The sequence below is a fragment of the Capronia coronata genome (assembly GCF_000585585.1).
Source record: "Capronia coronata CBS 617.96 chromosome Unknown acBCG-supercont1.2, whole genome shotgun sequence".
Lineage (NCBI taxonomy): Eukaryota > Fungi > Ascomycota > Eurotiomycetes > Chaetothyriales > Herpotrichiellaceae > Capronia > Capronia coronata.
Genome location: NW_006912894.1, coordinates 511361 through 526898, shown reverse-complemented (window position 1 = coordinate 526898; position 15538 = coordinate 511361). Strand labels below are relative to the sequence as shown.

At 52.5% G+C, this 15538-nt stretch overlaps 3 protein-coding genes across 3 annotated transcripts; 2 read left to right on the top strand and 1 right to left on the bottom strand.

Moving 5' to 3' along the window:
• Window positions 1-1774: 1774 nt before the first annotated feature.
• On the top strand, window positions 1775-6013 carry A1O1_01859 (uncharacterized protein; the record flags this gene model as incomplete). The annotated part of the gene is made up of 3 exons (XM_007722771.1): window positions 1775-2917; window positions 2962-3071; window positions 3121-6013. 3 exons carry the CDS (start codon window positions 1775-1777, stop codon window positions 6011-6013), a joined length of 4146 nt encoding a protein of 1381 aa, XP_007720961.1.
• Window positions 6014-7857: 1844 nt separating this feature from the next.
• A1O1_01858 (uncharacterized protein) lies at window positions 7858-9395 on the bottom strand (the record flags this gene model as incomplete). The annotated part of the gene is made up of 3 exons (XM_007722770.1): window positions 7858-8939; window positions 8996-9046; window positions 9113-9395. 3 exons carry the CDS (start codon window positions 9393-9395, stop codon window positions 7858-7860), a joined length of 1416 nt encoding a protein of 471 aa, XP_007720960.1.
• A 713-nt stretch (window positions 9396-10108) lies between these two features.
• A1O1_01857 (uncharacterized protein) lies at window positions 10109-14438 on the top strand (the record flags this gene model as incomplete). The annotated part of the gene is made up of 5 exons (XM_007722769.1): window positions 10109-10150; window positions 10202-10786; window positions 10853-12732; window positions 12792-13011; window positions 13071-14438. The coding sequence occupies 5 exons, from the start codon at window positions 10109-10111 to the stop codon at window positions 14436-14438; spliced, it is 4095 nt and encodes a 1364-aa protein (XP_007720959.1).
• Window positions 14439-15538: the final 1100 nt, after the last annotated feature.

Here is a 15538-nt window from a genome sequence, read left to right as displayed (position 1 = left end):
GACTCAAGGTGTCGGTGAGCTTGCGAGCGACACATGGCAAGAGAATCTTCGGCTTCCAGATTGTTTAGCATCATTGCAGAGCAAAGAGTCAACCATCCAGTCAGTGCGAGTCCGAAGCTTACGTGGCTTCTTTTCCGAGGTCAATGGAGGACAGACTGTAGAGCTACGTTCTGCAGCATCTCTGCAGCGCCACCTTAGAGCCAGATGGGAGGTCCCTCGAAGACATGAAGGCTAGCTTTATGCTTCTCGACGTTCAAAGGTTCATTCCTCTCAAGTGGTATTTGTCTTAGTGTCATATATGCAGACGCGTCGCGGCCGATCGAGAGCGAGTTGGAATCTGACACCTCGAGGAGACACTCGACAAGAGACTTGGAGATCACCAGTCATACTCGTGAGGCAAAGGCATCCATCTTGTTGTAGCTCGTTTTGTACTACTGAGAAACTAGTAGGGTCGTGCACCATCTGTAGAGATAAATGTTCTAGGGATCGCGGGTCGGGGCGTGGAGGAGGAGGTCGCTAAGTTGCGGCTTGACACCGCCGTTGACGGTCGACGAGTGGACGCTGAGCTGCTGTCAAAGGCCCTGATTAGCCTCGACTAATGCAGCTGCATATGCATTCGTTGGCAAAACCATCGACAGGGCCTGCAAGTCATCAAGCGCTGTGTTGTGCTGTGCTGTGCTGTGCTGTTGCTGTTGCTGTTGCTGTTGCTGTTGCTGTGCTGTGCTGTGCTGTGCTGTGCTTTGCTCGACTTTCCTCTGGCTGCGCCTGCGCCTGCGCTTTGCGTCCCTGCTGCAACTGGTGCTGTCGCTCCCAGGTGGTAAGACTGTCTGCTCCTCTGGGCGCCGCCATGGTCGAGTCGAGAAGCCTATCTGGAGGATTCATGTATGCCGGGATCACATACCGTGTCTGGTAGTCGCTGTCGTTGCCATCACCCTTGTTGAGTGTTATTGCTGTCGTCGAGAGTGTTGGGTACATGAACTTGAACTGCGCTCACAACGAGCCTCCCCCGCATTTAGCAGACTGCGTGCCTGTTGTTGTCAAGGGTCACTCGCTTCAAGTTCTCAACTGTCTGCTATAGCGTGAATGCGGCCTTCTTCATCTAATAACCCTTCAACTGGGCAAGCATCTGCCGCAATCTCCAGGCTGTGATACAACCGGCACAAATACTCACTCCGAGATGCAGTCCTAAACAGAGAAATTGCTCACGGCGGTATCAACTTCGACGCCCGACCACGACCTAACAAGTTCCTCTCTCGTTCCACTACCGTTGGCCTTGATCCAGCCAGCACTGCGCCCGTCGAACTCGTCGGATCCAAGTGGCTACGGCAGCGCCAATGCAACAAACGACTGATCGACGTCGTTTTACCCCGACCTGATTGTGGCATTCCCTCTCTCAACAACGAGCTCGACCTGGAATGGAATCGGCCGGCGAATGACACCAACATTCGAGGCTACAAGTCTTTCGATAGATGCAGGTTGGTGCTAATCCTTCGCCAACTACGCCCAGGTCCAAGTCTGCTCACGCAATGTGACAGCAGGAGATCCATTTTCTCCACCGGCGTCCTATCCCCAAAACAATGCGCCAGACCATGCCGAACCTATGTCAAGCCCCGAACCTCCAGAGCGTACCTCGCAGGAGGGTCCGTGGGCCACCTACGCTCCTGGCGGGCCGTCTACCAGTGATGGGCACCCGAAGAGTAATATGGGGGAGCCCCATAAGGACAGGCATCTAGTGAGAGGTGGCAGGAGAGGTTCAAACGAGTTGGAAGCAACAATGCCACCCTTGGGCACGACGAATCAAGAAATCCCATTTGCACACATGAGGGTGCATTTCGAAGACTTTGCGCTGCAACTGAGGCTGCATCGGCATCATGAACATCGAAGACGTATGCTTAGTCTTCGCCGAAATCGACTGCAAAATGCTGTGGCTTTGTCCGCCCGACTCCATCGTGTAAGTTCCTGGGTACACGACGGACTGGTCGAAATCACTCAACAGGCGGATGCAAGTGGCTTCACACGGTTGCACCAGCACACGCATGACCTTGTGGATTTATGCTTCTCCCAGTGGAATCATGACATTCAAGGTCAAAGTCCTCCATACGCCCAAAAAGCGGTTGCTAACGAGTCCTTCCTCTCCCGATTACCACCGTCGTCGCAACAAGATTGCCTAGACTTCATCGAAACCCTGCGCAGCAATCCTCGATTTTTGATAGAGAGATTCAAAGCCATGTCTCCATCACAAATCTCGTCCCTATCCACTTCCCCCAAATTCCAGGAACTACCAGAATCCGTTTTAACATCATTGTCACAAAATCGTGGAAGGTCTTCGGCGAAGAAGCGAGTCAAAGCCTATTCGAAAGATCTGGAAGACTACGCCTCCTCTTTCGAGCGTTTAAACCCCCTGTTCTTCCTTGTTCACAACCTCTACGCGCCTTTCCAGGACGTGCAAAGTTCTGAGAGCAGGCTCAGATTTGCCACATGGTCTACTATTTGCTCAAGCCTGATGATTGAATCTGAGCAAACCTTTGACGCTATTGTCGGACAAGTCCTTGACACGTTTGCAAGTATGTACGACTGGCAGATCAAAGACCGTTTGGAGTTGTTCCTGATGAGCATCCTGCAAAGAGGTGCATTTCTGATTGATTTATTGGAGAGTTCGGCATCAAGTCAACAGACCCTTCACGGGGTCTTCGACACGTTCAACACTCCACAAGCTCAAGAATTCTTCGAGGGAGCAGTCAGAGAACTATTTGAAATTTTGTCCTGTGAAGACGGGATCCCAGTTGGCGCCCTCCACCTAGGCCGCGCCATTATAGGAAAGCTCCCAACGGTTGAGGCTCAAAGCCAGTTCCGAGGACATCTGTTCTTTCAGTGGTTTCTAAAACATTTCCTCCGAATCACAATTGCTTACCCTGAGGTATTTCCTCCTGCTCTGCGGTATCCGTCAGCTAACGTCGAAAGGATGAGAAAATGCTTCTCCAATTCCATGTTGGTGATAAAGCAAGGTCACACCTACTCCATACGCTGTGGGACCGCGCAGTCTCCCGAGCAAGTGATATCTTCAGTCCAATGTACAAGCACATTTGATACTGCATTGCCAGGACGCTGACAACTTGTTAGGCCTGTTCAGCCGGTCGATCCGGTGGTAGAGAACTATGCGTCTATGATGATCAACCAACTCGATGCCGACGAGCATTGCTTGGATCCATACCAGGATAGCGGTTTGCCACATGCCCATCCTACGACTGGTGGGCCTTACTTCCTCTCGGTCTGCGCGGCCGAGATCGCCCATGTACTGGAGGCTCTCAATCCTCAGTACATCCACACTTCAAGTCCCTGGGATTCATTCCTTAGCTCTTCCCATTCGACCTTCAGGATGCAGTACTCCCACGCTAGTAGTAAGTTCAATGACCTACGTCGACGAATACTGGACGTGATAGAGCCTGGCCACTCGTCCAGAAACATTCACCCTTGTCAGGAGAACTGGGCACAACTCTCAATATCTCATGCAGGAGTCCTATCGGCCGTGGAAATTGCAGGGTTCTCCGGATTGAAATTGGGAATACAGGAACTGGGAGATCTCCATCTGGTCGAGGACGCAGCTGTTCGTTTGGCGGAAGGGCCTATGTTTGCAGACCATGTGCAACCCTCCATCCCAATTGCGGGTTCGAGTTCCAAAATATCGTCGCTTGCCGATATGTTCGCAACAGAAGCAAGACTAGCCTCCACAAAAACCGACAGTATCGCAGCTTTGTATTGGCAGGACGCACTTGTATATCTACGCCGGCACTATCCTTTAACGGTATTGACAGACGATGACACAAAGGTGCTTGGTCCCATTACCGAAAGACTGAGGTGCGGTCAGTTGAAAATTGCAGAAACTTGCCAACGCCTGGAAGAAGAGGTTGCTCAGCTGGAGGTGTCGTACAGTTTTGCGCGAACAAGAATATCCAAGCTCGCGTTTTGGCTCGACAAGCTTCGAGTGAAATTTTGGTACAAGATGGATGTGGTGAGCTCCAGCGCTTACGAGGATGCGAAGAACATTTCAGCGGCATTGAATAACATGGCTTTATCGAAATTGCAAGGATACGTACCGGATCGGAGGAAGACCCATTCCTCAGGATCGAGCCGGCCAGGCACCTCAGAAACTTCGGCTTCGTCAGTATTTGATCAGCCTCAGATTGACATCACGAGCCTCCTAAAAGCCCCTGCCGAGCACGGTGGCCCGAAGAAACTCGCCGATGCTCAGATTGAACTGATCAAAAAATGGCTCGAACGCAACCACGTGGATAATTTCTGCAAGGGGGAGGAAAGGATTCATCGATTTTGCATGGAGGTGAAGATGGCGACCAAGAAGCTCGTGGGGGAGACACTCAGTGAAAGCCCTGTGTTGTGGTCGAGTGACCTTTTCGCAAGGGAGAAGAACCTCTATGATGTCCATGCCAACACCGCGTTTAGCGCCCAGGCGAGTACCAGAGCGCCCAGCGTCTGGAGTGAACCTCTGTCATCCAGCTCATTTCCGTCACGAACGGGATTCTTCGGGTCGCGAGCTTCGTTCTTCAGTCAGGGATCCAGCAGGCTGGGAAGAGACTTGCTGGGCAGCGACCTAGCCTCACTAATCAGCTCGCCAGGTCGGGCGACAACCGTCACCACGCTGGAATCTGGCAGCAGCTTCTGGTCACCACCTCAATCCAACCCAAGGTCAGTAACGTCGGCCTCTTCACACTCGAGACCAGCATCCATGTTCGAAGATCACGGATTGAATCGACTGGTGGACCACAACTTGGAGAAGGCTAAATTCTTGGCCCAACTCCAGCAGGATTTGACCTGCCTGTTGTTGTCCGACCTTGGATGTCCGGTCTGGAGCTGTGGAAGCGAGACAGACGCCTGGATGGACACCATACTGCACACTGTGGGAGTCGCCCAACGTCTCGAGCAGCGGGCTGTCATTTCCCGACTACATTTGAATACAAATACTCCACGCTCTGCCGCAACGTATGCTCGCAGTGGTGGTCGAAAGCAGAAGACGCGGAGCATTAGTGCAGCTCCGGCGGCACCCCAATCCTCCGGCCATGGCGCGAGTGCTGACGCGCATCCATTCGGTACATTCTGCATGGAGGAGAGCTCTCGAGTCAAAGATGGCGACTTTTCATACCGCAATGCATTCAACGATGTCCTCTCCCGGATACAAGAGCATGTGGATCCCAACTTTAAACTCAAGGCGATTCATGACTTCAAGCTCTTGTCTGAAGCTTGGGAGAAGAGCCAAGCAGAGCTATGCCCGTCAAAGAACAAGACAGTTCTACGAGACGAATCTGCGGTACAAGAACGCTCGCGACGACGCAGTCTGAATCCGAGCATGTTATCTGCGAATCTCGGCAGGCAAGTAGAGCGAGAGAGGAGCACTCGTCCTGTCCCTGCCGAACACGCCACTAACGATGAAAACAAGGTTGTGACACTATTGAAATCCCTGTTGTTCGCCTTGAAACCCAAGACCATCTTCCGTGATCTGCAATACGTCGCCTCTTTGGTATCAGCTCAGACGCTGGCTGACACCGACATGGGGCGAGCGTTCCTCCAGGTCGGCCTCGCCGCGTTGGCATGGAAGGACGAGGTAGGCCGCGCGATGGTGGATGTGTCGGATCGGATTGTGGTGAGAGACTCGATCAAACGAGGAGTTGGTGGGCGAGCAAATAATGAGCCCTCGATCCTGAAGGCAATGGAATACTGGATGATCGCCGCGCGGGAGGGCAATGCTGTCGCTCAGCGAGAATTGGCGAGTTTATACCTTACGCACCCGGAAGTCCCGCCGATTGTCAGTCTGCCTCTGGCACTATCGTCAGAGATCTTCAAGACTGAAATGATGTGGGAAGGACAGGAGAGCTCGGGGCTGCCTCGTATCAGCCAGTCGCTGTGCCTTGCGCTACATTGGATGCAACAAGCAGCGCTCAATGGGGATCCAGTGGCGCAGGCCAAGCTGAAGGAGCGTCGAGCGAATCATTCAGTGCAATGATGGCCACGAACTTGTCGACTCGGATCACTTCTTCGATCGAGAGAAAGAAAGGAACAATAGGGGAACTTGGTCTTCACGCGGCGATGATTTCGAGGGGGAGTTCCTACAGCCGGCTACACTTTTGTCTGCATACGTTGGTTTTTTCTATTTTGGCGCATAGGAGGCCACGTCGATCGATACACGTGTACCTTTGTACTTTGTAACGGAGGCAAATTGCTCTTGATTGATGGTCGCAAAGGTGATATGGGCACTACTGAGTGTGCTGGCACAGGAGACATCGAAACGGGGGTGGCTTTTGTGAGTTTTGACGGATCTGGTTGTGCGAAGCAGTGGAAGCCCACCATGTGGAAAGACCTGAAGTTGTTCGGTAGAGAGATCTTCGGAATTGTTCATGTACTTACTTCTCCAATAGGGTTGCGAGTCAAGGTATCTGGTCGCTCTTCCAAGGGCCCATGTTGAACAGATCAGGTGGTGGTACTACATGTCTTGTGGACAAATCATGCAGAGCAGAGCAACCTGAATCAGGCACGAACTCCCATGGACCAGGGTCGAGGTAGTACAACCTAAGCGTGGAGGTACACTGCAGTTGTTCTGTAGCACCGGAATATGGAGGACGATGAGGTTGGTGGTGGGGAAATTGAAGTGATACTATGCAGAGGGCCTCGATAGGTCCATCTGCTGGATTGCCCACCTCTACTAGTCCTCGCCTGCCTGCACAACAGAGAAAAGCTGCAGAGTGGTGTAGACGAGACTAGGGCGACGAGAATGACGGCAAAGTGATGCTGGCAATGATGATGAAGCATCACTGTGCAGTAATGCGAGCGGTAGTTGGTGGATTGGTGGACGATGGAATCGCAGATGATGAGCGAGAGGCGCAGGCGCAGGCAGCAGACAGAGAAGACCTCCAATGACGTCAACGTATACCAAGAATGAACGGCGCAAAAGACCAAAAATACCGTAGCGTTATGATATATATGTACCTATAAGTAAGTATTTTTAGCCGTTAAACAAAACCTGGTAGTAATTTCTCGATAAAATACGATACAGGGTAAAATACTTCAGATGAAAAAATTACGGTAAAAATACTTTACGGTAAATTTGAACTGACGGTAAAATCCGTACGCACTCAATAATTTTACGGTAAAGTATTAGACTATAGGGCGAAATAATATCTACCTATTTACCACCTTCTACTTAAGGCGCAGATCCACCACAAAAAAGGTTATCTTGACTATCCGCTTTATGATCAGGGTCAGGAGCGGAGGTCAGATCAACTAAATACAGGGCTATCGACGGAGACTCGAAGCGTAGAGAGCCTCATAAGGAGGGCTCCTACCCTGACCTTATCTTGCTCCTGTCCGGCAGCCTCGGCATCTCCAGTAGCCTTATCTCCTCGGTATCCTGTCATTCATGACAATCAGATTGAGGCACGAGGGCAGTGACTAGCAGTGGCAGTGGCGGTGGGTGTTCAACTGATGTAGTTATTGCTCCGCGTCCGGTGCCGGCATAGAGGCGCGGAAAAAGAGACTCCATGGTATAATACCCTTTATCGTGCTTTTATAATGATACAGTACCTTTTTACAGAGCAGCTGAACTGCCGATTTGTCAGAGATATTGTGCAGTTCTCGTTAAACTAGAACGAGTCAGTCAGATGTTGCGGGATGCAGTGCGTGCGAGAGAAACAAGTAGGCGGGCTATTCGCTTATAGAGTGGGTGCTTCTTGGTCGGATTTCCCATTCTGTATTCTCTTGAGGTTGGAGGCTGTCTCACCGATCTCCGGATCGATATATTCTATTAGTATATGAGCCATGTGCAACCAGTTTCCCAGTTCGAAATAACAACTTTCAGTGTGCTGTGCTGCCCGAGTTATCGGCGCAGTCGAACGCGTTGCCAATCTCGCCATTTGCATACGCTGCCAATATCGACTTGATGACAGCGTATGTCCCTCCCACAGTAATGAATGCACCAAGGAGAACCAAGAAAGCGTGAAACCAATACCATGCCTTCTTCGCCACCGATCCTGACTTGAGGTCTTGCCTATAGTCGTACATGTACAAGATAGCGGGCACGCAGATGGCCATCGGCGCGAAGCAAATGGTTCCCGTGAGAGCGATCAGGTAGCTGAAAATGACGATGGCTTCGGCAAGAATAAAGGCAATGGCGCCTAAAGTGATGGTGCAACCCAGCCATGTGACCCAGTGGATGACGGTATTGTGTTGAAGATGGCGAGTCCCACGCAGAATGCGGACGAAGATATATTTGGCGGCAACGTGTTGGTATAGGCATCCAGAAACGGCAAGGCCAATGAGACCAACACCATATGAAGCCTTCTTGAGGGTACCTCCAGCACTGCCAAGGGACGGATTGGCGACCCATTGACCACACCAACGGTACATAACGAGAGAGAAAGCCAGGTAACAAGCTGTCACAAACCCCATACAGAGAAACAAGGCCTTTCTGTAATCCTTTGGTTTGGCCATCTCGGCGATGACCGGCAAGAAAGCGCTCGTGCCAGCACTGGAGACAAAAATGGTTGCAGTTGCCGTCATACCCTCGGCGAAGGTTGCCATGCCAATAGCATGATATCCAAGATCGTAGGGGCCAGTCTGTGGTGCCGCTGCTGGCCGATCGCGGGTGGTGACTCCAATGACAACGATGAAGACGGCCGCGAAAATGGAAACAAAGCCAGCCCATGTAAGCCATCCTATCTTCTCGAACGTCCGGACCGATGCACAGGCAGTGATGATGGCGAAGGACAGAAAAGCCCACCAAACTGTGCACGCTGCATGGTCCGAAAGGGCATTAAAGGCGACGGAGAGGCCGACAATGCCGGAACCAGTACAGAGGACATATGCAGCGATGTAAAGGAATCCGATCGCCTCTCTGAACCAGAAGCCTCCAACAACGTAGCCCATGTCTGCCAGAGCTATGGACAGTCAGTAAGCTCTGTCTGGCATAGAAACGGACCGGGGGTTTACTCACTATGACACTCAGGGTGGCTGTTTCGAAAATCTCCTTGGATCATTGCCGTATCTGTGTGTTTGGGTCAGTGTATGGTCCATGTGAGCGCATATAGGGGAAGAAATTCGGTCCACTGACATGTGTTAAGCGCACCAACAACAACGATCAAGATGGCTCCTCCAACTGCACCGAGAGAGTACATGGCTGACGGAATGGACAGCACGCCGGTTGCAAAGATTATCTTGAGGAAGATGATAGTTGCCCTCTGCCAGCTCACTGTTCGGAAGTCGACGCCGCCCTCGACTTTTTGGAATACCTCATGACTCTCCAGCGGATCTTTTTCGAAACCAGATAGGTCCCCTTCCTGTAGGCTGTCCGTGTGGACAGGCCCAATCTCGTGCGAGGTCTTTTTCTCAGCCATTGCAAGGACTGTGTCACTGTAGTGAGGTTATGCAAAGCAGACAAGAGAGGAGAACGGGATAGACGAAGTTCAATGATCTCCAAAGTGTTGGGACTGCTCAATCACCCCCATCTCTAGCAGGGGCACAGTCGACCTCAAGCATTATATACATATATATCATGCCGGCCCACCCCGCCATGATATACAAAGCTGATACTAGTAGTTGAAACTAACAGTTTCGGAGGTCCGACAAGTCAAGACAATGGCGAATTATATCCCGAATCAGATTCGGACATGATTCGGACATGCCCGACGGCCAGACTGGGCAGCGCTAGTCCTGATAATGAATGATAAGGGTCTAGTTCGCCGTGGTAGCTCTTCTAATTCCCCGGGTGATGTCGTACAAGTTCAGCATAGATTCATGGTTGATGGACCGGACCGGGGACCAGACCCGGACCAGACTCAGAGATAAGCCCCAGACAACGATACTGTCGGTGTCCAATTAAAGTTGTGTGCAATGGGTCCTTTGCCCATGCCGCGCCCATGCCGGCAGTTTTACTCCCGATCAACGGTACGCTTATCATCTAATCGGAATGTTTGTCCCGACGCCGAGTTTCTACTACTAATAGTATGTAGAGACTTGAGGGACTTGACGTCCCAACCGTCGGTTTTATAATGTAACCCCGGTCATACAAGGACGTCTGGACTCTGCAGGTACAACCCAAGCGAAAACCATGGCAGAATCAAAGGGATATCGTCTTGGGGTTGACGTTGGAGTAAGTGCTTCGACCTACTAGTAGTCCCTGCTCTTGACTTACACGGAAAAGGGCACCTTCACAGATATCTGTGTCATCACGCCTGAGGGTAAGACAGTGCGCGCAAAGGTGCCGACCAACGTGACCGATCAAAGCATCGCGGTCAAGGAGGGCGTGGACCAAGTCCGCAAGCTTCTTAAAGAGACCTACGGATGGGATGGGCGGTTTGAGTATATTCACCATGGCACCACCACCGCCACCAATGCCATCCTAGAGGGCAAGGGCGCGAAAACCGGCCTGATAGTGACGGCTGGCCACAAGGATGTTCTAGCCTTCAGGAGATCGCAAATACCTGGTGGGCTCGGCGCGTGGATCAACTGGCAGCAACCTACGCCCATAGTGCCCCTCGAGCGGACGGTCGAGGCGCCTGAACGTATCTCTATCCAGGGCGATGTCGTGCGACCACTGGATCGAGAAGCTTTCCGAGAGAGTTTGCAAGATCTAAAAAGGCAGAAGCCTGATGCCATCGCCGTCAGTCTCATCAACTCGTTTGCAAATGCTACGCACGAGGAGGAAATCAGACAGGTCCTCAATGAAGAGTTCGGCCCCGACGTCGAGGTTGTAACATCAAGTGAGATTCTTCCCGAGATACAAGAAGTAAGTTCGCGAAATAGCAATAGCCATATCCGTCGCGGAATTGAGGTATAACTGACGACATGATAGTATGAGCGGACAGTCACCACGACTGCGAACGCAATTGTCAAGCCAATCGTCAAGCGATACATGCAGGGTCTCGAGAGACTGCTTGCATCTGACACCGACACAATCCGCATCCTCAAGTCTGACGGCGATTTGACTTCTGTTGGTCTAGCAGGCCAACAGCCAGTGAACATCTTGATGAGTGGTCCAGCGGGAGGTGTCATTGGTGTTGGCCATGTTATCTCCAAGAACACGCCTTACAAGAACCTCATCACCCTAGATATGGGAGGCACCTCAACTGACTGTGCCCTGATCCCTGGGACCAATGCTGTGCTGCGCCGCGAGACTGTCGTGGGAGCATTGACAGTGAAAGCACCTTCAGTCGATGTCCGAACCGTCGGCGCGGGAGGCGGCTCCATTGCCAACTACAACACCTTCACATCCGCTCTTCGGGTTGGGCCTGAGTCGGCGGGGGCGTCGCCTGGTCCTGCCTGCTATGGCAAGGGTGGCAGCCTGGCAACAGTGACCGATGCCAATCTGGTGCTTGGATACCTCCCTTCAAAACTACTTGGGGGAAAGTTCAGTCTCGATGTCGACGCAGCCGCCAAAGCCCTCGAGGACATCGCGCAGCAGATGGGCATGAAAGCCACCCAGGCAGCAGAGGGAATCATTGATCTCGTGAACGAAACCATGTACAGTGCCCTCCGACTGGTCTCGGTCGAACAGGGTTACGACCCAAGAGACTTTGCTTTGGTCGCCTTCGGAGGTGCTGGCCCCCTCCACGCCAACGCCGTCGGCAAGCTTTTAGGGTCGTTCCCTATCATCATTCCACCAGCGCCTGGCATCCTCTGTGCACAAGGCGACGCTACTACCAAAATGTCTCATGAGCAGTCTTGTACCTACATCAAGCTCTTCTCAGCGATCTCAGCCGAGGATCTGCGTGCGATGTATGATCAACTCAAAGTCAGCTGTACCGAAACCATGATGGAGGCCCTTGGAGAGAAGTCTCCTGCCCTCCTCATTTCTTACCAAGCAGACATGCGGTATAAAGGCCAGGCTCTCACCTTAACAGTGGACATGAATGCCAAGGACCTGGCACTTGATACATCTGCTCTACTGTCAACACTACGTGAGAGATTCGCGGCCGCCCACGAGCAGTTGTTCAGCTTCTCACTTCCTGATACCATCGATATTGAGATCATGCGTTTGCGCGTCAAGGCAACGGATGACTCTCCCGACGTTACCATCGAAGCTATCGAGGCGGCTCCCAGCAGTACCCCGCCACAGTCTGCTGTCATCTCTCGTGGTCCAATCGTTGTCAACGGCCAGAAAGTCGAGGCTGTCATCTGGGACCGGGCATTGATCAGTAAGAGTGGATACAGAGTTGAAGGTCCTTGCGTCATTACCGAGATGGACTCTAATACACTCATCCTGCCGGGCTTCGTTGGCGAAATTGACAAGATGGGAAACATTATCATCCAGCCTCATGACAAGGCAGACACATGGAGCGAAGAGCTTGTCAACACGGCAGAGTCGGCGCGTGACTACGTGTCGAAAAATCCTCTGGTCCCGACACTCATCGCCAGTGCCCTCGGTAGTATCCGCCGCGAAATGGACACCCTCATGCTTCGATGTGCCATGAGCCCGGCTATCAGAGAACAGCAGGACGAATTCAATGTCATCACGAACTCCCGTGGCCAGATGCTTGTTGGCCAATTTGGCAGTTTCATCAGCCAGTTCCTCGAGAATTGGACAGGCACAATTGAGGAGGGCGACGTCTTTGTGACCAACGACGTGTATCAGACAAAAGGCGCTGTTTCCCATCTGAACGACGTGATTGTCCTTCTACCTATTTGGTACCAGGGCAAGATCGTTGGATGGGCGGCCAATTTTGGCCACTTGACGTAAGGACCACCCCTATCGCATTTCTCTTGCTGAGTGACTTGACTTACACATGTTGCAGTGACGTCCAAGGCAAAGTTCCTGGATCCATGAGTATTGGGGCGTCGACCATTTTCGAGGATGGGCTCCAAATCCCGTCAGTGAAGCTCTACTCCAAGGGCGAATTCAACAGCAGCCTCCTGGATGTTTTCATGCGCAACAGTCGAATCCCCGAGTGGTTCCAAAGCGATCTGACAGCTCTTGTTGCCGCTTGCAAGACAGCTGCTACACGAGTTTGCGAGGTACGGGGATTATTGTAGATTCACTGGAGACACCAGGTGCTGACGTGAATGATTTCTAGTTATGCGATCGGTATGGCCTTGAGGTCTATCGCGCCGCCACCGACTATCTTCTAGAGCGGTGCCGCTCGGCCATTGGCGAGATCATCGAGACGAAATTCGGCAACGAGCGCAGCAGTTTCACCGACTTTGTTGACGACAATGGCCTAGGCCTCGGCCCATGGAATATCTCCTGCTCCATGCAAAAGGAGGGCAACCGTCTGATATTCGACTGGGATGGCACCTCACCTCAGTCAAACAGCAGCATGAATTATTACCTCTCGACGCCAATGTTCAAGATGTTCATCGGTTATTTCCTACTGGCCGTCTACGACCCTTTCTGTGTTGTCAACGACGGCTTCCATGATCTCATAGACCTGCGGGTACCGGAGGGAACCATCCTGCGACCAGTCCGGCCTGCCGCCCTATCGTGTCGAACGCACTTGCTTGGACGTATCATGGATGTCATCCAAGCGCTGATGGGCCAGAGGAACCCATCGTACCGCTCTGCCGCCGGGTTCTCCGACTCACCGCACCTTTTCTACTCCGGTTTCAAGGATTCAGGCGACTGGTTCTTGCTCTATCAGATTGGGTTTGGTGGAGTACCGGCCAGGCCCATTGGTGACGGACCAGACTGTCATTGCTTGTTCCCGGCCATCAAAAGCATTCCTACGGAGAATATTGAACTTTACTTCCCGCTGAGAATCGAAGCCAACGAGAGCGTGGCTGACTCGGGTGGCGCGGGCTTTTACCGGGGCGGAAACGCGCAGCGGACTCTTTACCGCTTCCTCTGCCAAGGCGAGGTGTCCCTCCACGACGACCGGTGGCTGACGAAACCGTGGGGTGTCAACGGTGGCGAGCCCGGCATGCGTAGCAGGAAGGGCATCTGGCGCAACGACTCATATGGAACGGACACCCCTGATTACCAGATTCTGCCCTCCAAGATGGACCATCTGGTTGTCCAACCCGGTGACGTGCTTGAGTGGGTGACCTGGGGAGGTGGTGGCCTCGGCGACCCCCTGACCCGTCCTGCCGAGATCGTTGCTGCTGAAGTCCACCGGAAGCTGGTGACCTTTGAGGGAGCCAGGAAGAATTATGGTGTCATTGTCAACAAGGGTGACTTTTCCGTCGACACCGAGGCAACGGAGAAGTTGCGAGCCGAGCTCAAGGCGGCGCGGCCGGCAACGTGGGGAGATCTGACCTACAATCGTGGCGGGACCCTCGAGGAGATTCTGGCCGACGCTGAAGCAGAGACGGGCCTGAAGCTGCCTAAGCCAGTGTGGGAGCAGACACCTTACGGGCCACACGTGGCACTTCCATATGTCAAGAACTGGTACAAGACAATGAGAGAACAGAAGGGATGGGTTCTCAATGATTCTGTCAAGGTTTGATCGGTCAAATTGCGATATGCCTAGGTATATATAAAATGATATTCATAAAAGTTCCTGCTTGAACTGATTGTCGTTCTGAGTCGCTGACCCAGTTCTCGGAACTCCTCAGCTCGTGACCTTGGTTTGCCGACGCAGTGCCGGGACTAAGTACATGCGTCTATGTCCCCCAAACGTCTTGCACCCGGAAGACCATCAAGTAGACTGGCGGTAGCCGTATCTTCAAGTTCGGACTCTGGCATCGCACGAGCTATTGACCGTGGTATCTCCTACACATCGGTGTGCATAGGTATATATGCCGCAGCATCTCCGCTGGATGCTCACACGCTGACAGGGCAAAGGGTCGCCCGGTGTCGAGGTGTCATGACCAAAACTACGGTCTGACGGATGCCTAACCCCTCGCCTGACAGCCTTTGATCATTTCGGGCTGTCATTTGATACACTGCCTACCTTACATGATACCTTAGGTACTACGAGCAGGTAATAATATGTTAATGCTGCCCCTACTAAAGAGGTACTTAGCTACATTAGTACGAACTGTGAAGGTATAGTAGCCGATCACCAGGCGCAGGCATGAGAAGTACTAGGCAACCTACTCACTAGTACGTGACCGCTTTCCTGTTGCTGTTGCTGTTGCTGCTGGGGGACTCAAGGCACATGCCGCAGCTGCGTATATACAACATAGTACAACATCTCTCGCCTCCTCGTTCATCTCTCCCATCTTGCCCTTCTAAACACTGCACTCACGCTTGAAACGGCGTAGTATAGCATCGACAAGACTGTTATCTTCCAGACCTCGTCGTTGGACTGGCATCATTGTGACCATCTCATCGGGATCCCCCTCCCACACCTCAGCCAACCTTTCCCTGACCTGTCGACGTATCTCCCCCACTGCGACTCGACCCATTCATTGTACCCACCAACATCCACCTTCGACCACCACTTCACCACTGCCAAAACACCACCCGTTCTCCATACCTGGTGTTTGGCCCTTCGACGATCTTCTTCTGCTTGTTGCAACAAGACCCAGCTCGCTTGTGGCTCTCGCCAGTCCTAACTGCCTGTCCGTGCGTCCCGCCTGACTCGCCTCGCTTCTGACAACT